Below are 20,934 nucleotides of genomic sequence, written 5' to 3' on the forward strand. Positions count from 1 at the left end.
ATCATCATTGCCTGGACAATCACCGGCAACTGCCTTGCCCCGCGGCATGACGTCTGTGCTTCTTCGTCCTCACATTTTCCAAACTGCCCATCATCCACTGCCCCTCCGCTCACCGCATCGGTTCCCCTAAGTTGGGTTTCATGCCCATCCAACCAGAGTCATCTGTTGATCAATTCACTTATCCTCCCTTCTGCCAAAGATTATTCCCCCTCGTGAGACAGCCGGACCTGTCTGTTGCTTAGTGATTTGCGACCAACACTCAACAACACCTACAACCAAAAAAAGGTTGCTATATACGAAGTACTACAGAGTTACACCCGATCGACAGTCCCTTTCCTCTCCCTTCCGGCTTTCCGCAGCATTCTTTTGTCCGCGATTGGGCTTCCTCGTGGCCGACATCTAGGATTCTCCTCTGTCCGTTTGCTTGCACAACACCTCAAGGTGAAGAAGTCGATTGGAAAAGCAATCGCAGCCACTTCAGCATGTCTTCGGGTCTGATTCGTCGGGACAATGGCCACGGCAAGACTCACTACTTCGCCAGTGTAAGTTGCGCAATGCTTTCCGTTTGTCTGGCTTCCCCTAGCACATGACTTGATTCGAGCGGGCCACCAATTCATCTTTTTTCATTGCCATTGAGACGTGTCTGAGCTGTGGTCTGTGGTACGAGGCCAGTGCACTGCAGCTCTTGTCGCGGTGCGGACTTGTACCTTTTGAGGTGCCTGCTGGGACATGATATTGAGTTTCAGCGGCTTAACACAGCTCGCCACCCACCATACTACTGCTCCTCGTGTCAAACAATTCTTAAACATGGCGTCATTTACGTTCTACTCTTGTCTTGTCCTAGAGGCTTATTTGCGCATTGATAGTCAGATGAGTCGAAAATCTGTGTGGTCATGGTTGGCCTCCCAGCCAGGGGCAAAAGTCTTATAGCTGGCAAAGGTTGGTTCAGAAGGATTCTCCTCGCCAAGGAACAAACTGACAATTTGACCAGCTATGAGATATCTCGCCTGGGTCGGTATTCCTGCTCGTGTGTTCAATGTCGGCACCTATCGCCGACAGGGCACGCCGCAACCCAACGCCACGTTCTTCGACCCCCACAACGAGGAAGGGGAGAAGATGCGCCGTGCCGCAGCGGATGCTGCGATTACAGATATGATTCAGTGGTTTGATGCTGGCAAGGGTCTCGTCGCGATCTTGGATGCGACGAACTCGACGAAAGAGCGCCGCCGCTGGATCAATGAGCGCTGCCGAGAAGCTAACATCGAGACGTTATACGTCGAGTCGATATGTGACGAGGAGGATTTGATTATGAACAATATCCTCGAGGTCAAGACGACATCGCCAGACTACAAGGGGCAGGACCCGGAAGTTGCTGCTCGGGATTTCCGCGAGCGAATCCGCAACTATGAGAAAGTTTATGAGACCATCGACGATGGCGAGAAAAATTATACCTACGTAAAACTCATCAACGTTGGTTCTACTGTCATCATTAACCAGATCAAGGACTACCTGTCCAGTCGGCTAGTCTATTACATCCAGAACCTCCATATCAAGCCTCGCTCGATCTGGTTGTCTCGCGTAAGTTTGAGTATACCTGCAATCACGACTTTCAGCTAATTGCCCTCTAGCATGGAGAGTCGGAATATAACCTAACAGGGAAAATCGGAGGTGACTCCAACATCTCTGAACGCGGTGAGGCTTATGCCAAAGCCTTACCTGGTCTACTGAAGAAGTCTGGTGTTCCTCCCAACACGAAGATTGTGATCTGGACCTCCACGCTCAAACGAACAATTCAAACGGCTCGGCACCTAGCCGCGGAGACTGGTTTTGAGAAACTGGAGTGGAAGGCTTTAGATGAGCTCGACTCCGGAGTTTGTGACGGATTGACCTACGAGGAAATTGCTGAGAAATACCCGGAGGACTTCGCGGCCCGTGATGAGGACAAATACAACTACCGCTATCGGGGTGGAGAGTCGTATCGCGACGTGGTTATTCGTTTGGAACCCATTATCATGGAGTTGGAGCGCAGCGAGAATGTGATTATCGTGACCCACCAGGCTGTATTGCGCTGCATATACGCCTACTTCCTCAACACACCACAAGAGCAGAGCCCTTGGATGGAGGTCCCCCTCCACACGCTCATCAAACTTACCCCGCGTGCATATGGCACAGAAGAACAACGGTTCAAGGCCGATATTCCTGCAGTGTCGACCTGGCGCGCTAAGGGCACCTCAGCAAAACACCAGGAATACCGCACGGAAACCAAGGCGTGAGCATTTGCAAGGCTCAAAATAGAATTAACGAGACCATACTCTTCATCTGCACATATCGGGCGCTTATTGAGACATGCATGCTGGTTGGCACACCTGGGTTGATTGATTTCTGCCGGTTCTAATCGAACATTTTTATTGTACAGTTGCATAATGATCTTTCTTTCCCTCGTTTACTCTTCGATCTGGTCGCAGGAGGATTTGGGGCGCTGGTTATGAATCAGTTGAGATAAGGTTGGGTCTGCACCTATTATGTATATTGGTTGCAACCCTTGTGGATTCTTATTGCATCCAACATCCGCGTGTGTGTGGTATACCCCGAGGTTATGGCGCTTTTAGGTAGGATGGCTGTAGGGAATGCAAAGACAAGTTCAATCAGGACGATTCCGTAAATAAGTAAGTCAGTATATGGTTCTTCAGGTGTAGCCTTGGCGGTGAGCCATTTGACCAACAATGCATGTCATTCATGATGATTTAGGAACATAATGTCAATATAAACATCATCATTCAACCACCAGGGGCAATGGCGCATCTGGGAGCGCGTCAGACTGAAGATCTGGAGGTGGCCGGTTCAAGCCCGGCTTGCCCCAACATTTTTTCTGTTTTGCTTGTCCTCTCCTCTCTTCGCCTGGTGGGTCAATTCGGTGTGGTGTGGATGCAGACCGATTATTGTGCCAATGGTGGGCCAAACCCCGGCAGAGAGAAATTGATAACGGTGAGCGGTGAGTTACTGAGAAGCCTCAGGCCACCAATGACGGAAGACATCAATAACCACAGTACATCTGGACTATCATTCAGACTACCTTACGTACTTGTGATTAACATTAGACTCGGTGATGTCTTGCTATGAGCGATCCCCCAGATTGGCAAATTACCATTTGATTGGAAAAGTGCGCCCACACAACCAGCTGCAATCGCACCTATAGTAAGAGGTGCGTTTACTTCGAGACATGGTCTTCATGCTTTCATCCAATGGCAGCTGTAGCTCACCGTAGTGGGCTTGGCAGGTCCGGACTGTGGCCGGGCAGCAGCAGCAGCAGCAACAATTACTGCTAACTATCATACTTCATTTGTTATATCTACCTTCAGTCGACCTCCATCCCTTTCAATTTACATACATTGCGCTGTACATTACCACCTACAAAAGTACTTGCTGTCTCGCCTGGCAGCGGACTTGCTTCTTTTACTTGTCTTTTCTCTCTGCCGGACATACAAAACTTGCCTGCCCTGCAACCTCCGCCCTCCGACTTCCAAACCTCAACATACAGTATCATGGCAGCAACCACGACCTCGGCCCGTTGATCCCACTCCCCCTCGCTTTCTCCTCTGGCCTTCGAGGAATTTCATACGCAACACCGGACATGCCTCTACCTCCTCCCAGCCCCAAAGAAAGATAGTATAGCCGGATAAGGTTGAGACATATCCACCCTCCCGCAGCAACATAACCCTTATCCCCAACGACCCTAGACAGAAACCACCAACTCACGTCGCAAGCCTCCAGAAAGGCTAAACTATCAAGTTCGATTAATCTACATCTCCCACCTCTCGAGAAGTCCCTTACACCTTCACACCCTCTTCCCCGGCCTCCCCGCGAAAACCCTACGGGTTGCGAAGGAGGACGTTGCGGCAAGACCATGTTATCCGCCTTCACCGCTCGACCGCTCGTCGAGTTCAAGCCGCGCGACCGATCGCGCATCGAATCCGTTCTCGCATACGGGGACCGCGTTCTGGTGGGGCTGAATAATGGCAGTTTACGGATCTATCGGGTGAATGAGGTGGAGAAGGAGTCTGGTGATGACGACGGAGGGTTGCGAGATGGCCCTCATGGTACGAAGGGGGATGGTGGTGGCGGTGATGATGGTGCGCTGGGGAATAATGTTAATGGGGCTGCTGGTGCTTCTCAGGGTCCGACGATAACGACGAGCAATAGTAGTGGTGGTGGTGGTGAAAGGGAGAATGCGAATCCGAACAGTACCACGAATAATACGTCGGCAGGTGCTGCGGATCAGACGAATGCGAATCATAATAATGCAACAGCAACAACTACGAAAGTGAAGCAAACGGATCTTCTGCGTGAGGTGGAGAAGTTCTCGCGGTACAAGGTCGAGCAGTTGGCCTTGATCAAGGAGGCGAAGTTGTTGGTCTCGCTGTCGGGTGGATATGTGTCGATTCATGATCTGCAGACGTATGCGCTGCAGGAGCAAATGACGCGCACGAAGGGGGCGTCGACGTTTGCGGTGACGTCGAATATCGTGAATGATCCCGAGACCGGGGTGCCGTCCATTGTGTCGCGGCTGGCGGTGGCGGTGAAGCGCAAGATCTTGCTGTGGGTGTGGAGGGATATGGAGGTGGAAGCCGAGGTCATGGAGATGACTCTCGTCAGTGGGATCAAAACGCTCACCTGGGTCTCGGGGACGAGATTGGTGGCTGGGCTGGCGTCGAGCTTTGTGATGATCGATATCGAGAAAGCCAGCGTGACGGATCTGGTGGGCCCTGGGAGTATCGGCGGGCTCGGGGGCCAGGAAACTGGCCGCTTGACTGGCGTTGGGGTCGCCAGTATGAGTTATATTGGTATCGGAGGGTCGGCTCCGAAGCCCCTGGCGACGAGATTGTCGGAGGGTCAGGTTTTGTTGGCCAAGGACATCAATACGCAATTTATTGATATCGATGGTGCCTCGCTAGGGAGGCGTCAGATCCCTTGGAGTCATGCCCCAGCCGATATCGGGTATTCGTATCCATTCCTCCTGGCGCTGCATGATGCGTCCAAGGGTGTGCTGGAGGTGCGTAACCCGGAGACGCTGTCGTTGCTCCAGTCGATTCCGCTGCCGTCTGCCAATATCTTGCACATTCCCCAGCCTACGATCAGCTTATTCCATGCAGGCAAAGGTTTCTTGGTGGCGAGCGAACGTACAATCTGGCGCATGGAGGCGCTGAGCTATGATACCCAGATTGACTCGCTGGTGGAGAAGGGCTATCTGGACGAGGCGATTAGTCTGGCGAGTATGCTCGAGGATGCTCTTCTGAGGGACAAGCAAGGCCGACTACGTGAGATCAAGCTCGAAAAAGCCGAGGGGCTGTTTCGACTGCGGAAATATGCAGATTCGATGGACATCTTCACGGAAATATCCGCGCCGCCGGAGACGGTGATAAGACTCTATCCCAAGATCGTGGCAGGGGAACTATCATCGGTCCTTGAGGATTCGGAAGAATCCGAAGACAGCTCCACCGAAAGCCCGTCTAAAACGCCCGATAACCAAAAGCAGGTCGACGGCAATCACACTGCGAATGCTGCTGTTGCAGCCACAGCCAAGACGCTCTCGCATGCTCCCTCGGTCATGTCGCTACTGCGGTCCAAGACGGAGGATTTTAACGATGCGGCCAGTATCCGGACAAGAATGACGGAGGAGGCCAAGACCGACAAGGCTCTTCAAGGCAACGACCTCAAACTGGCTGTTCGTGAGCTGCAGAGGTACCTGGCAGATGTGCGTCGGCGGTTCCAGCGCTTCCTCAGCCCTGACGGCTCTCTGAAGGTATTTGATATGCCAGCCGACGGGGCAACAGATGAATTGACCGACTCCGTGATGAAATTACTCGAGGTCAGAACCAAGAATGCACAGGACCCCGAATTTGGTGAGAAGATCCGAGAGAAAGCCAAACTTGTTGATACTACCCTCTTTCGCGCGTACATGTATGCTATCCCCGCGCTGGCGGGATCGCTTTTCCGGATCGCGAACTTCTGCGATCCAGACGTGGTCATGGAGCGACTCGAGGAGACCGGTCGACACAACGATCTGATCGACTTTCTGTACGGCAAGAAGCTGCATCGACAGGCGCTGGAGCTGCTGCAACGGTTCGGTCAGGCCGAGCAAGAGGAGGAGACGGCTCCGCAGCTGCACGGGCCCAAGCGGACCGTCGTCTACCTGCAGAACATGCCCGCAGACAAAATCGACCTCATCCTCGAGTTCGCGGAATGGCCGCTGCGCGAGGATCCTGACCTGGGCATGGAGATCTTCCTGGCCGACACGGAGAATGCGGAGACCCTGCCCCGGCATCGCGTGTTGGACTTTCTCCGGCGGATCGATGTTAACCTGGCCGTGCGATACCTGGAACATGTCATCGGCGAGCTGAACGACATGTCGCCGGATCTTCACCAGCAACTTCTCAATTTCTACTTGGATCGTTTGAAGAAATACCGAAACAAGGAATGGGAATTCGCCAGCGAGGACGAGCATGTCGCGTGGCGGACCAAATTCCTCACCATGCTGAGGTCGAGCACACAGTATTCTCCGGCAAAGATTTTGGACCGTCTGGACCGCGATGGTATGCCACTTGAATTGTTCTATACTTATATCGCTCTGTCCGGCCGCTGACCTGCCATTTTTAGATCCCGAGTTCTTCGAAGCGCGAGCAATCGTGTTCAGTAAAATGGGACAACATAAGCAGGCGCTGGAAATCTACGTGTTCAAGCTGGAGGACTATGCTAAAGCTGAAGAGTATGTTAGCACCGAGAGAGGAAGTAACCCTTTTTCCATGGCTAACTTCAGCACAGATACTGCAATCATCTCCATAAGCAGGACGATATCGCTTCTAATGAAGAAGGCGGGCCTTGTGTGGCTTTGCTGGCTTACGAAGAAGACAAGCCATCGATTTATTTGACTCTATTATCGCTCTACCTGACTCCACCACACGGATACAAGCCACGCTATGGGCCAGCGCTCGAGGTGCTGGCCAAACACGGATCTCGCCTGCCCCCTGGTGCCGCGCTGGATCTGATCCCAGAGTCCCTTCCTGTAAAGGAGCTGGACTTCTACTTTAAGGGTCGCATGCGGGCCGCCAACTCGATGCTCAACGAAAGTCGGATCGTGGCCAGCCTGCAGAAAGCCGAGAACATCAAAACCCAAGCCCAATTACTGGTGGGTGAAGGGACGGATCCCAAGTCATCGAGATCCAGACATGTCACCATCACCGAAGAGAGGGTCTGCGGGATCTGTCACAAGCGGATCGGCGGCAGTGTGATCAATGTGTACCCAGAGTGAGTTACTTCCCACCTGCGCGATGGGAGGAAAGTTAGTCGCTGACTTCTCGCAGCAATACCGTCGTCCATCTCGGCTGCGCCAATCGCAAGCGTGCTCTTTCGTGATTGGGGTCATCGATGTAAATAGAAGTATGTCTTTTGTCTTGTCATGTGGTATCATAGCTCTTTTTCTGTGCGTTCCATCTCTTCGTTGTTTGGCTTTGACTTGTTTCTTCTTTTCTTGTTTTGTCTTCGAGTTTCCTATTCGATCTCATGTTGCACAGATTTGTCATTTGGAGTGGGCGGACGCTTCCTGCACGATGATACCCGGGGATAGCGATCTCTTTCATGTTTACTCATCTTCATATCATAGCCAGAATATATCAATGCATGCCCCCATTGCCCCCCCACCCCCTATTTTCGCGTAGTCTGGCTTTGTTGGAGGGGCGGGGGCGCCGAACATGCGCCGCAGCGCGGAAGGAGAAGTATCTTCCTTGGGCGCCAAAAGACCTGTCAAATGGATGACTGACTGGTCCTGTGGTGGATGTCTCTTCAAGCATCATCTTCGTCCACAACCTCCTCGCCGTAGTTCGCTTCCTCCTTGGCTTCCTTTTCAGACAGTTGGCGACCCTGCGCGTCGGCGGCCTGCTTGTCCTCTTCCATCTTCTCAGTCAGGAAGACGTTGATCTCGTTCTGAAGGACGGGGACCAGTTTCCGGAGTTCGGCGAGGTAGGCTACCTTGGCCTGGATGTTGCTGTCAGAGGAGGGGAGAGGCGATGTGATGGGTTGCTGGAAAGTGTGGGATTGTTGGGGGGAGGTGTAGACAGCGTGGAGCTGGGTGGGCGTTGTCGTCGACATGATGGAATCTTGGTGGGTGAATGAGGTTTCAAAGTTCAAGGAAGAAGGAGAGAGAAAGTCAAACAAGTAAATGCAGGTCGTGTTTGAAATTTGAAGGAGGGAAAGGGGGATTGGAAGATTTTGGTGGTGAATGGGATTTCGTTTTACAAAGTACGAGAATAAGAAAAAGCGGAATGGAATGGTGGAATTGAATGGTGGGGTGAGTGGGTGGGAAAAGGAAGGGAGGGAGGGAGGGTTCAATCAGGAGGAGATCGACAGATCCAAAAATCAATGAATCATTCAATGGTTCTTTTGCTTCAGATGGTTGCAGATCTTTTTTACTCCAGGGCAAGAAACCAATTCGGTTGTAATTACTTGATCACTGACCTACAGCAAACTACTTCATTTCCTTGTTGACCCCGATCAGACCATGGGTTAAATGGATTAAATTAAGTCCCCCTCATTCCCTCAACGATGTTGCGCTCGCCGGTTTCGCCAGAACGCGGTGCCTCGCGGTCTCCAATCCCTCCGCCAACTTCACAGAGTCCTCCCCCTCCAATTCCCCCTCTTCCTCGCCGTTCCTTTGACGAATCCTATACCTTCTACCACCGTCCTGGCTCCTCTGGAAGTGATGCCTCGTCGATTACCTCCAATGTGACCACCATCTCGCCTCAGCGATCAACTACTACCACTGCTGCCGTGCCTGTGCCGCCTGCACCTGCGCCTGGAAGCACTGCCTCGCCGCGGCCACCGCGTATCTCCTCCCTCAACACCGCCAATCTGACCTCCGCGTCTACCACTACATTCAATACCACCACCACGACCTCGTCTGGGCGATCCCCCGTCTCCTTCATGCCGCATAATGAGATCTTGAGCCGAAAGCCTTCGGGACGGGTCGTCCCGGCTGAGCTGCAGCGACGCTCTCGTCACCACTCCCAGGGTTTCTTTGAACCGTCGCTTCCTACCGCTTCTTCGACCGAGGCCTCTTTGTCAGCTTCTCGTATTGCTGCGCAGACGGCCATGCTTCAACAGCAGCAGCAGCAGCAGCAACAACAGCAACAGCAACAGCAACAGCAACAACAACAACAACACCACCACCAGCACCAGCAACACCCACATCAACAACACCAGCAAACAAGCAACTCTCAACTCTCCGTGAAAAGACCCGCGACTTTGCGAGGGGTCTCTGACGACGGTTCTCATTCCCGACGCGGCGGAAGCATCTCGCCCCCTCCCCCGCCTCCCCCACCCCCAACCTTCGCACCCCCCGGTTCTAGTTCAGCCAGCGCGACTGGCGCCTCAGCCGGGCAGCAATCCTACGCAAATGGCAGCAGCACCGCCGCCGGACATGCCCATGCTGCCACGACAGCTGCCAACGTGGTATTCCCCCGAAACCCAGGGCTTCAGCCTCCCGGGCTCGAGATCCCCCAGGAGCGCGAACACAAACACAAGGGCGAGAAGTCCAAGATGAAACTTTTCTCGAAACCCAAGCACATCGGCATCAGTCGAGACAAGGATGGAGCGGGAAAGGAGAAGGGATTGCCTTCGCCGAGCAAGATGGGGTTTCCCAGTGGGGGGCTATCCCGGATCGTCAGCGCTTCGACCACCAGCTTGGCGGATACCTTCCCCTCAAACAACTCCTCCATGTATAACTTGTCGAATGCGTCTGCGACCACCGTGGTGCCGGCCGATAAGCCGACGGGGAGTGAGAAAGAAAAGGAGAAGGAGAAACACAAACACCATTTCCTGTCGCGCCAGAAGCTGAAGCTGAAGGATCGCGACGATCACTATAATCTGCCTCTGTCGTCCGCGTCTAGCAACTCCAAGCCGTCGGATCCGAATGCGCCGCAGTCCTTGTACTCGTTTACCCCTGCATCGCCGGGGGCGACCAGCACAACGTTCGGCAAGTCGGTTAGTGGTCTGGATTTGTTGCATGGTCTTCGCGAGAAGAAGAAAGAAGAAAAAGCGCAAGCACAGGCGCAGGCGCAAGCGCAGGCACAGGCCGAGTCAGAGCAGATGGAATGGGCCGCTAGTTCGGCGGGACCGGGAGGGTCGCCGGCCGTTTTCCCCGGGCCCTCGTCTCTGGGCAGCTCTTCCGGCTTTGTGGCCGAGGCTGCGCTGCGGGAGACTCTGCAAGGGTTTGGTCTGAACAATATGACGCCGGAAGATGCCTGGGACTTCTTGAAAGCGAAGATGATGGTGATCTTCGACGGGGAGGACGTGCGCATCGCGATTGAGGATCTCAACAAGTTGGTGCTGGTCCACATTCAGCGTTGTATTCAAAAGCGCACTCCCGCGGCGGTGGTTGATGATCTAAGAGAGCTGCTAGAGACCGGGTTCGCCTCGCTGAACCATACCTTGAATGGGGTTCCGGATGAGAAGCTGGTTCCTCACCTCGTACAGGTGTGGATGCTCGTGTTTGGCACAATCCTGCCCTTCATCCAGGCCGTATTCCTGCCACTCGATCTCGAGATCAAGGGCTGCGGGTCTGTTTTGAATCGACGAGAGCCCCCTGAGTTCTGGGGTGCTGCCCGGAATGCTGAGCACCCCGGCTGCGAGCTGGACGTGCGAAATCTGGTTTTGGTGGCCTTCCGCGACAGAATCGTCCTGGGTCGCTATGAAAGTCTCAAGTCAACATTCTCACGCCTGAGTCTCGACAGTATAAAGCTAGGCACGGCGGCACTCAGCGTCACCACCAAGAGTAGTTCCACCAGTGGCGGCCGGCCCCCGACCGCAGCCTCGCTTGACGGGGTCGGCAGCTACAGCTCGCAATCCTCAACACTTCTGAACGCGCAATCTGGAAGTTATTCTTCGGACTCGTTGAGCGGCCACCACAACAGCAGCAGCAACAACAGTCGCAGCCGCGCTGCCTCCAACACCTCCAACCCCGACCAGCTGATTTTTCAGTCCCTCTCCTCGCCTCCCCAGCGCCCCAGCATTATCCACCGCCCCAACACAGCCGACACCTCGCACATTATCACCGAGACGGTTGGCCGCATGTTACAGTGTGTCAGCGTCCTGGCCAGCGTGCAGACGGGCGACAAGGCCCAGGAGCAGGTCGAGGCGCTCGGCAAGGATCTGAAGCACAACTGGCTGGGACGGGGCCGCACCGGCCGCGACCGACGCGGCTTTGTGGGCACCAAGATTCGGCCGGCGATCGTGGCGCGGGCCGACAGTGATGAATATATGAAAGACCTGGCCGGTCATAGCCTTGGTCATGGTCATGGTCATGGTCATGGAGATCTCGATGGGCGGCTGCATGATGGGCGTCTGGAGATGATGAGTTTCTGAGCCTTCCCCTTTTTGTCTGGTACAAAATCTTGTCTGATACCTCCCTTGATTTTTTCTTTTTTACTGGTTTTCGCGTGTGATGCGGTTCGGCATGGTGGGTGTTTTTGGTCCCGGGGATCAGGCAGCTGGTAGTTCTTCTTCGTTGGGGGTTTAGTTCTTCTTTCAAGTTCGATGACTGATGGGTTCTATATGGTGTGGTTAGCTTAGAGATAGGAGGTAGGTAGGCCAAAGTATGACTTGCTTGCATTGATTGTGTTGTCTTTGTAGATGAAACAAGGAAAATAGCTAGTATGATACTAGAAGGTGATCGTCTAATGTACAGTCCATACCCTGTAGGGTGCATAAGGAGACGGTCCCTCGAAGAAAAATCACTAAAACTGATCCCAATTCTTGGCTCTCATCATTACGAGCAGTGAATGCGGAAGGCATTCCGGACACTCTTGGAAAGTCATCTGAGCAAGTACTAAGTCAAGATGTCACCTCACTCCGTTCACACCACGCCAGCCTCATTCCTCTTCACTTTCGTCTTCGCATTCATCCTCATCATCAGCATTGCCATCATCAATCAACACTTCTTCTAAGTACGAGGAGGATGAGGACGACATTTTCCCTTTAGCGCGCTTAGCACGACCACCCACAGAAGTAGCAGCGGTCGACGAGGTATTGGCCGACGAAGCACCCGCCGGGCGACTGCGGTTCTGTTTCTCGATCTCCTTCCATTTCTTCGCCAAAGTTGCGGCCAGGAACTTCTTGCCGTCGGCAGCTTCCATGTGGTCCGCGATGAGACGCCATTTGTCCTGCACGAACTTGGCTTCGACGAACTCTTTGGCGCGCAGAAAAGCTTCTTCCTGTCAGGGTATGCGTTAGCCTGGTCTGCCTACAGTATCCTGGTTCCACCCTGAGGTTGGCTACAGGACATGACCTACGTCTTCTTTGGCCAGAGCGGAAGCCGAAAAGTTCGCTTTCATGGCGTTATATCTCATGCGCAGGGTCGACTGCCCGACGGTCAGACCCGTCTGCTTCTTCCAGGCGGCATTGATGTCGGTCCATTTGCTGTTCTTGTCGTCGCGCATCATGAGGATGAGGCGATCCGGGGCGGAGACACTGGCCAGGGTGGTGGGGATGGGGTCTAGCTTGGTCTTCGGGGACTTGCCAGGCGTGCCTGCTGCGGTGGATTTCGCTTTGCCGATCGCTGTCTGCTGCTGCTTCTTGGGGGTGAAGATGATCCTGGGCTTGAGCTTTGCTTTGGGGGTTTCGGATTCCGAGGGTGGTTCGTCCTCCTCGTCTTCAGAAGATGGTTCGGAGACCTGCTCTCTGGTTGCTATGGCTTTGCCAGTCTTGGATGGGCCTTGAGCCTTGGGCTGGGGCTTCGCCTTGGTGGTGCGACTCTGGGTTGTAGTCTTCAAATCAGGGGAAGTTGTGGTGCCGCTGCTACTGCCCGCGCCGCCGGTCTCGGTCTCAGATTTCATCTCAGTGCCTGTCTCGGTGTCTGCATCGTCGGCACCGCCGGACCTGGTCTTTGCCCTCTTGGGTGAAGAGATGGGAGAGGGGGAACTAGACTCGGTGGAAAGTTGCGCGGAACGCTTGCGCGGAGTCTGTGACATACCTCAGTAGGTGCTCAGAAATGCTTGATCCACGCTCCGGTTGAGATATCATCATGATCAAGAGACATGGACTTCCGGAAAAATGCAGAGAACTTACAGATGCACTCTTGCTGTTGACAGAGATGAAGCCCGACGGTGGCGGAGTGTAGGCCGCTGAATCAGACATGGCAGCGTCTGCCTGTTCCATGGTTGTTTGTATGTTCGTGTTAGACTCGAAGCTTTGGGGACTTGGGGGTTTGAGGATCCCTTTGAGAGGAAATGGAGGAAGAGATGAAGGATTCTGGGTCATAGGATAGAGGAAGGCAATGGCACCATGGAGTTGATACTTTTATACCAGACTACTCCGCATATAGTGAAAGACGAGAAATAGTATTCACTTGGTGTGAGTTGAACTTATCGCGCTAGAACTGCCTCGTGACGCCATGATCTCTTCATCGGTTGTGCTGACCCAAGCAGAGATTGCAAGGAGCTAAGTATGCTGTGTTAGTCACTGATGTAGGGCCTACGGTGAATTCACAGCCTACGGTGAATTTACGGAGATGTTGCAGATCATGAGCGTTTGGTTTCGATATAATCACGGATATCTACATGGTTGGTAGTCTGAACTTGAAGGACTCGATATTGGTCTCAAGCTCCTATACTTCTTCCTCCAAGACAAGATTAGGTGGTGGTTGACGTCGAAATTATCTGATCTCTATACTCATTCAACAGCAGGTCATATGTCGACTGCAATTCTAGATGGTACCACTAGTAAATGAGGGGAAACAAGCATGCTTCATGGTAGAAGCCAGTCAACAATTAAAGTGGAATCAAAGCAGTCTACCTACTAATGATCTGCCGATATCACGTCTGGCACCCACATAAGAAAAGCTGCTGCAATATTTTGCCCCCTACAGTCGTCTTGCGCAGTTAAGTCAACGGAAACTGCTTCAACATGTTAGGGCTCTTGGCCATCGGCTTATGCAATGAGCAATGAAACGGTTATGCTGACTAGCTTTCTTCATAACTTCTTTCACTACTGGGACTGTGAGTGCGTGAGTGTGTGAGTGCGTGAGTGCTTGACTGCTACGCAGCTCAGTTCAGCTCTAGATCCACCAGAACCAGGTTACTGTCAGATAGGATTGTTTTTCCTTGGAGATCCTCGGGGTCTCGCCTGCAGCTTCCAAGCGCTGCACGGACTGCAGACTGGCACGGTACACTGCAGGAGTAGCCTCCGCCCATGATGATTTCACCGTCTGACTCAATCCCAAACAAATCATCCTGGATGATGCTGCCTGTGGTTTGACTTTGCTGACTGCCTGTCCCGCCAGCCAGCCTTGCTGTTGTCTGTCCCACGAAGCTGCTGGAAGTTATTATGAGTTATAGATAGATTCTTCTCCTACTCTATGATCCTGGTCATGATTTTCTTCTATCTTGCTTGCTCTTTTGATGACAGTCTTCGTTTCGTGAAAGAGAAAAAAACCCTCTAAATTGCCAGGTCCGCCTCACCTTTTTCTTTCTCTGTAAATCCACGAGGTGCACACCGCCAGAACGGGGTGGAATTCCAGCTCACCCTCTCTGCACGCAAGGCGCTTTTTCTTAGGCATCAACCGCCCAGTTGTTTGTGCTCTGGTCAGCTTCATGCTGCTGCTTTGCTTTTCTCCATCCTCTCATTCTCTCGCTCTTCCCTCTCTTCTCTCTCTTCTCTTTCCTTCTTCCTAACATCTCCTTTCTACAAAGTTTCCCATCCTCTTACTTTTCCTGATTTACTAGTACTCATTGCAGCTGTCTTGTCAGCTCCTACCAGTGACACCAATAGTATAGATCCGACAGAAAGACTCCCAGTTGAAAATCGTCCTCCTCATCATGGCCGACAATACCGGCAGTGCTTCTACCAGCAATAGCCATCCACATCATCAACAACAACAACATCATCATCATTCGTCTCTTGATACCTCCACTAATAACACCACTGCTTCTACTCCCAGCTCTTCGGCTACTGCCAACAACAAGCTGGAATGTGACCCGCCTGTTGCGGAGACAAATGCGGGTAAACCAGAGGCTAAGCCGCCCGTCCCCGCCCCCGAACCCGCCGCCAAAAAAGCGACGACGGTCTGTGCCAAACACCCCACCCCCGACTCCAAGAAAAAGCCCCGTCGCTCCACCAAGACCTCCTCCATCGTCACCCCCAGTGACGACAGCTCCTCCGGTCCAGACGCCGACAGCAACCACGACTCGGACTCCACCAACCATGATTCTTCCGCCGACAAAGATGCCTCCTCCTCCTCCGCCGACAGCTCCTCCTCGTCAGACGAGTCCGAGGAAGATCGCAAGCATCGTCGTAAGCGCGGCAAGGCCCGAGCCAAGAAAGCGCTGAAGAGCGGCGGCCGCAAGAAGAAAACTCGCTCCCGCCACCAGTCTGCCTCTTCGTCGGATTCCTCCTCCGAGGATGCGGATGATACGGACTCCGACCTCGATGAGAAGACCCTGAAGAAGCTGGTTGCTAAGCTCAAGGCAAAGCGGTCCTCCAAGAAGAGTCGCTCCAAGGACGACTCGTCCGAGGACCAGCAGGACGACAAGGAGGATGCTGGTTCGGATGAACTGGCTTTGCTGCTGGCGAAGCAGAAGCTGGCCGCCTTGCGACTGAAGCTGGCGGACGGCCGTCGCAACAAAGGGCGCAGCAAGCGGGGCTCCACGGACGGAGACGGGTCCAAGGGTTCCTCGCAAAAATCCAAGAGTCGAAAGAAGGCGGCGTCCAAGATGGCTTTCAAGCGAGTGGATCAATGTAAGTACCTGTCCTCTATACTAACGCATATTCGGCAGCCTGGTATTCATGGCATTGTTTGCTAACTCCCTGGGTATGATAGTATGGGACAATACGATCCATAACTACAAACTGACTGAGACGGTCGATGATCCTGGAGCCAACGAGTGGGACCAATACCTTTTCACCGTCCGTCGCAAGTTCGACTGGGACAACAAATATACGGAGACGGTGGTGGACCTCAAAAGCAAGTACATCCGCGACGCGCTGGCCAAGGTCATGGATGGGGTCAAGGGTGTCAGCCTGGTACAGGAAACGGCAGTCGTGGATCCCAACATGCTGTTTTTGTACCTGGAGGAGACACGGCAGTACATGCGTGAACTCCGACAGCTGGCTAAGACGGAAAAGAAGAAGAAGGCCCGCAAAGCCGCCCAGCTCAAGGCCACTCATCTCAAGGTGCTCATCAAGTACCTCGACACCGACTATGCGGAAACGAAGAAGACCCTATATCCGCTCCTCGATGCCAACATGATCACCTTCGACCTGTTGTGGGCTATCTTCAAGCCCAACACAATTGCTTATTCGTCGACTTACGGAAACGTCGATGAGCCTCGTGCCTTCAAGATCGAGTATGCTACCAAGGAATCCTCCTTCATGAAGGGTCAATGGTACAGCATTGAAGGCCGCTACTTGGAATATGATGGAAAATCGTTCGGGATGGGCACGATGGCCGCCGACGTCGAATCCTTCAAGGGCGCTCGGAAGATTACCAGTCTCAGTTGCTATCCGCTGAAATATCACCGGGAGGCGGAGGCCATTAAGATCAAATTGATTGAGCGCGGTAAGAAGTTCGTGGCACTGCGTGGTATGAACTACCGCTTCCACAAAGGCATGGGCTTTTACAAAAAGAAGCGCTCGGTCATCAAGGTCAATATCAACGGGCGGGTCATGATCGATCCGGCCATCCATCGTCGCATCAACCCCAACTACCCCATCAGCACCGTCCGACCCAAGGATCCGGATTACCTGGACGGGTCGGACGAGGACGGAAGTGATGATGGCTGCTGCTGCGGTGGCTCGGAGTCGGATTCGGATCAGGGCTGCGGGCTATCGCGGGACTCGCACACGCCCAAGATACGCTACAAGGTGGTTCGGGACAAGGAGGGCAAACCGCACGTGGTCGAAGTGGAACTGGATGAGAACGGCAACGAGGTGCAAAAGGAGGAGATAGACGAAGTGGAAGACCCCTCGGAGCGGGAGTTCACCGAGGAGGAGCTGCTGATCGCCAGCCCCGTTGTCTTGGGGTTTGCCTTCAGCGAGAAGCTGTGGCTGGAGTTCAGCATCTCCGGCATCAGCGAGATCGAATGGAACGAGGACGCTTTCAGCTCTCTTGTGCTCCCCGACAACCAAAAGTCGATTGTGAAGGCGCTGGTCGAGTCTCACACCTTCCGGGCTGCGCAGAACATCGATGACGTGATACAAGGCAAAGGCAAGGGACTGGTTGCCGTCCTCCACGGCCCTCCAGGCACAGGCAAGACCCTCACAGCCGAAGGTATTGCCGAACTGCTCAAGCGTCCCTTGTACATGGTCAGCGCGGGAGAATTGGGGACCGACTCGCGCACGCTCGAAGCCGAGCTTAACAAGATCTTGGACATCGCGCATTCATGGGGCGCGGTGCTCCTGCTTGACGAGGCTGATATCTTCTTGGAGAAGCGGACCATCCAGGACATCCACCGCAATGCCCTGGTCAGCATCTTCCTCCGGCTCCTGGAGTACTTCCAAGGCATTCTGTTCCTGACGACCAACCGCGTCGAAACCTTCGACGATGCTTTCCAATCCCGCATCCACGTCGCGCTCCGCTACGGCGACCTCACTACCAAGGCCAAGCGTAGCGTTTGGAAGATGTTCCTGGAGAAAGTCCAGGCCATGGAGGGGGTGCAGACTGCGACATTCACCGATAAGGACTTTGATCTCCTTGCCCGTCACAACCTGAACGGCCGTCAGGTAAAGTTACCCACCCACCCTTCCCTCCCCTCTACAAGTAAGTGCATAGACTAATGTTCGATTCCTCTCTCTCCCCTATCTAGATCAAGAACTCCGTCCGCACAGCGCAAGCCCTAGCCGTCAACGAGCAGACACCCTTGTCAATGGAGCACATCAAACGCGTCCTGGCCGTGGCCGAGACCTTTGACCACGACCTCCGTGGCGGAACGGGATACCTCGACGCCATGCGAAGCTATACCTAAGGTCAAACCGGACTTTACTAGACACGGTGTTTCAAGCAGAGTTTTTTTTTTTTTTTTTTTTTTTTCAAATATGGACGAAAGATTTACAATAAACTCTACGCTTTTCCAAAAGAACACCGCACACCCACGCGCAACACAACCACACAGTTTCCCTTGTCTTCTCTCAAACCCTTCCCCCGCTTTCTTTTTTTGACTTCTTTTCCTTCCCTGAAAGGTACTTCACCAAACATCCCCACTCAGATCTCTGCAATAATTTTTTTTTTGCAACCCCTTTCCGCATAATCCAGTGCTGCGCAGACATCCTTAACCCGCCATGCTTTCTTCCAAAGTTGAACAATGAGAATCAAGATCAGATCAAGATAAAGAAGAAGGGAAAGCACAAGTTTTCGGGCGTTGATTATCCAAGTATGGCAGCTTTCTCGACCCTTTTCCATCTCTCTATCTCTCTCTGTCTCTGTGGGATATATCCCTTCCGGCGAGCGCATGCGTTGTTACACGGAATGGTTTTTCTCTTCTTTTCTTTTGTCCTTGATAGGTTTGGCTTTGGGGGGCTTTGAGGGCTTCTGTTTTCCTGGCGAGCAATCACGACGACGACGACGATGATGATGTTGATGAACTAATGATTCAAAATCTCTGCGTTGAAATGTCTTGTGCATGGGTCTGTTCTATTTTGTTTGGAGCTGTACTTTGAATCTTAATGTTTACTGCGTGATTCTTCGTGATGCCCCTCTTCAAGTCTACTTGACTTCGGCAAGGTAATGTCTGTCCGGTGCTGTGCTGTAATATCTTAAGACCAGACAGGACAACTCAGGCAGATTGATTAGCTGCTTCGAGAGTTTTACCAGACTGGTCATACATATAGGAATAGAGCAGATAAACCGACAGAGTAAACCTGGGCTGCTTACTCCTACTAAGGCAACAATGTCGTAAGAGGTAAGTATCATTAACGCAGATTTTGGTCTGTATTCGAGAAAAAGACAAGCGAAATACACGTCACGTCCATTCTTCCCCCTTATCTCGTTTCTCCTCGAGGCTCGGGACACCAACAATAACCCGACTTTCTAAGCTTATCAAGATGCTGCAGCAACATTCCTCCGATATAAAAGCCGAGGGCGGGATGGAAAATGCTAAAGGGAAAGGGGGAAGATAAGAATGACTAGACTGTTATACAAGGAGGAACGTGGCTGCAGTGAAGACATTTTTGTTCATATCATTCCAAATGGGATTTTTAAATCATTTAAGGGTTAGCGGCAACGAAGTCACGACCTGAATGTTAAGTATCCGTGAGTAGATGCTTGCAAGAATCAAACCATTAAAAGAAAGACGTACCCTTCTGGATGTTCTTCTTGAGGTCACCGAGGGCGGTCTCAACGAGCTTCTGCTCGTAGTCGTTGACGGGGCCGACGGGGTTGATCTTCTCAACACCGTTGGGGCCGAGCTCGACGAGGGAGGCGAAGAAGTCAACACCCTGGTCCTTGTAGAGAGGGCTGTCGACGAAAGTGGGCTCAACGATGCCCTTCTCGCCCTGGGAGGCACGGAGAAGGGACTCGGCGAAGCGAGCACCGGCCATGGCCATGGAGAGGGTGGCGGAACCGGCACCGTCCTTGGCCTTGACAACCTCGTCACCACCAAACTGGATGCGGTTGACGAGCTCGTCGCGGGTGGTACCCTCGATCTCGGGGTGGTTGGACTGAGAGAGAAGGGGAACAATGGTCACGCCGGAGTGGCCACCGACAACGGGGACGGCCTCGTTGGCGGGGTCGGTCTTCTTGACCTGGGAGATGAAGCGGGAAGCACGGACAACGTCAAGGGTGGTAACACCGAAAAGACGCTTGGGGTTGTAGACACCCTTGGACTTGAAGACCTCGGCAACGATAGGGACGGTGGAGTTGACCTAGACGATGAAAATTAGTTCTACTCCCGGAGCAACTGTTGGAGGAAAGTCAACTGCATACGGGGTTGGAGATGACGAGGATGTTAGCCTCAGGGGAAGCCTCAGCAGCAGCCTTAGCAAGATCGCGGACGATGGAGGCGTTGGTGTTGAAAAGATCTAGGATGATGATGTTAGTGTTGTGCATTTGATTTGTTGAGCTCGAGGTTTTAGCGCATACCGTCACGGGTCATGCCGGGCTTGCGGGGAACACCGGCAGGGATGAGGACGACCTCGGAGCCCTTGAGGGCCTCACGGAGGCCAGAGGGAGTGGGCTCGTAGCCAGTGACAGTGCTGTTGGTGTTGATGTGGCTGAGATCAGCAGCGACACCTGCAATGGACTGTGGTTAGCTCCTTGTTTCGATGGCCGGAAAGGAAACTAGTTTGGCGTTGGCTGGGAAGCTGTGCGACGTACCAGGTCCACCGCGGATATCGTAGAGAGCAAGCTCAGTAACACGGGGGTTGAGCTTGAGGAGAAGGGAGAGAGGCTGGCCGATACCACCAGCGGCACCGAGAACGGTAACCTTGGAGAGCTACAGCTCGCAATTGAGATGATTAGTTGAGCTCTTGATGATGATGCCGAGGCTGAAAGCCATCGAGGTATGTTTTTATTTTTTTTAAGCTTACCTGGCTAGCAGAGGCGGAGAAGCCACGCTTCTGGAAGAGGTTGAAGGACTGACGAGCAGCGAACATCTTGTCTGTATGTGTGGAGAGGAAAGACAGAAAAATAATCTATCTGAATTGAAGGTAGAGTTGGTAGGAGAGGGGGAAAAGAAGAAGTAAGAGGAGGAGGAGGAGAGGAGAAGAGGAAAAGTGGATGGGGGAAAGCGGAACAGGGAGGAATTGAGGACGTCGGTGAGCCACGGAAAAGCCTTTGGGGGAGAAAGCGGCTAAAAGGAAGGCTTGCTTGCCGGATCCGAGCACGCCAGCCACCAACAACTTAACTACTCCGGAGTACATCACCTCAAGAATGTGTGTCGCTGTCATTGATTCCTTGTC

The 20,934-nt window shown here is 53.1% G+C and overlaps 4 protein-coding genes and 1 non-coding gene across 5 annotated transcripts; 3 read left to right on the forward strand and 2 right to left on the reverse strand.

Moving 5' to 3' along the window:
• Positions 1-893: 893 nt before the first annotated feature.
• BP01DRAFT_288445 (HbrB-domain-containing protein) lies at positions 894-11,412 on the forward strand (the record flags this gene model as incomplete). The annotated part of the gene is made up of 13 exons (XM_025571536.1): positions 894-939; positions 992-1,578; positions 1,629-2,269; positions 3,197-3,206; positions 3,902-4,202; positions 4,323-6,590; positions 6,655-6,763; positions 6,820-7,280; positions 7,468-7,711; positions 7,842-7,994; positions 8,058-8,062; positions 8,576-10,536; positions 10,594-11,412. The coding sequence occupies 13 exons, from the start codon at positions 894-896 to the stop codon at positions 11,410-11,412; spliced, it is 7,605 nt and encodes a 2,534-aa protein (XP_025434869.1).
• Positions 2,788-2,860, forward strand: BP01DRAFT_t35. Its single transcript has one exon. It is a non-coding gene; the product is annotated as a tRNA-Phe (tRNA).
• Positions 11,413-11,920: 508 nt separating the features above from the next.
• BP01DRAFT_353189 (uncharacterized protein) lies at positions 11,921-13,380 on the reverse strand. The gene has a single exon (XM_025574116.1). The coding sequence runs from the start codon at positions 13,014-13,016 to the stop codon at positions 12,321-12,323; it is 696 nt and encodes a 231-aa protein (XP_025434870.1). The 5' UTR covers positions 13,017-13,380; the 3' UTR covers positions 11,921-12,320.
• Positions 13,381-14,861: 1,481 nt separating this feature from the next.
• Positions 14,862-18,005, forward strand: BP01DRAFT_288362 (ATP-binding protein; the record flags this gene model as incomplete). Its single annotated transcript, XM_025571533.1, has 3 exons — positions 14,862-15,780; positions 15,863-17,763; positions 17,847-18,005. The coding sequence occupies 3 exons, from the start codon at positions 14,862-14,864 to the stop codon at positions 18,003-18,005; spliced, it is 2,979 nt and encodes a 992-aa protein (XP_025434871.1).
• Positions 18,006-18,791: 786 nt separating this feature from the next.
• BP01DRAFT_311582 (malate dehydrogenase) lies at positions 18,792-20,646 on the reverse strand. Its single transcript, XM_025572457.1, has 6 exons — positions 20,563-20,646; positions 20,351-20,468; positions 20,117-20,266; positions 19,961-20,055; positions 19,335-19,899; positions 18,792-19,271 (listed from the first exon to the last, which is right to left on the reverse strand). The coding sequence occupies exons 1-6, from the start codon at positions 20,626-20,628 to the stop codon at positions 19,243-19,245; spliced, it is 1,023 nt and encodes a 340-aa protein (XP_025434872.1). The 5' UTR covers positions 20,629-20,646; the 3' UTR covers positions 18,792-19,242.
• Between the last annotated feature and the right edge of the window lie 288 nt (positions 20,647-20,934).

The sequence above is a fragment of the Aspergillus saccharolyticus genome (genome assembly GCF_003184585.1).
Source record: "Aspergillus saccharolyticus JOP 1030-1 unplaced genomic scaffold BP01scaffold_3, whole genome shotgun sequence".
NCBI lineage: Eukaryota > Fungi > Ascomycota > Eurotiomycetes > Eurotiales > Aspergillaceae > Aspergillus > Aspergillus saccharolyticus.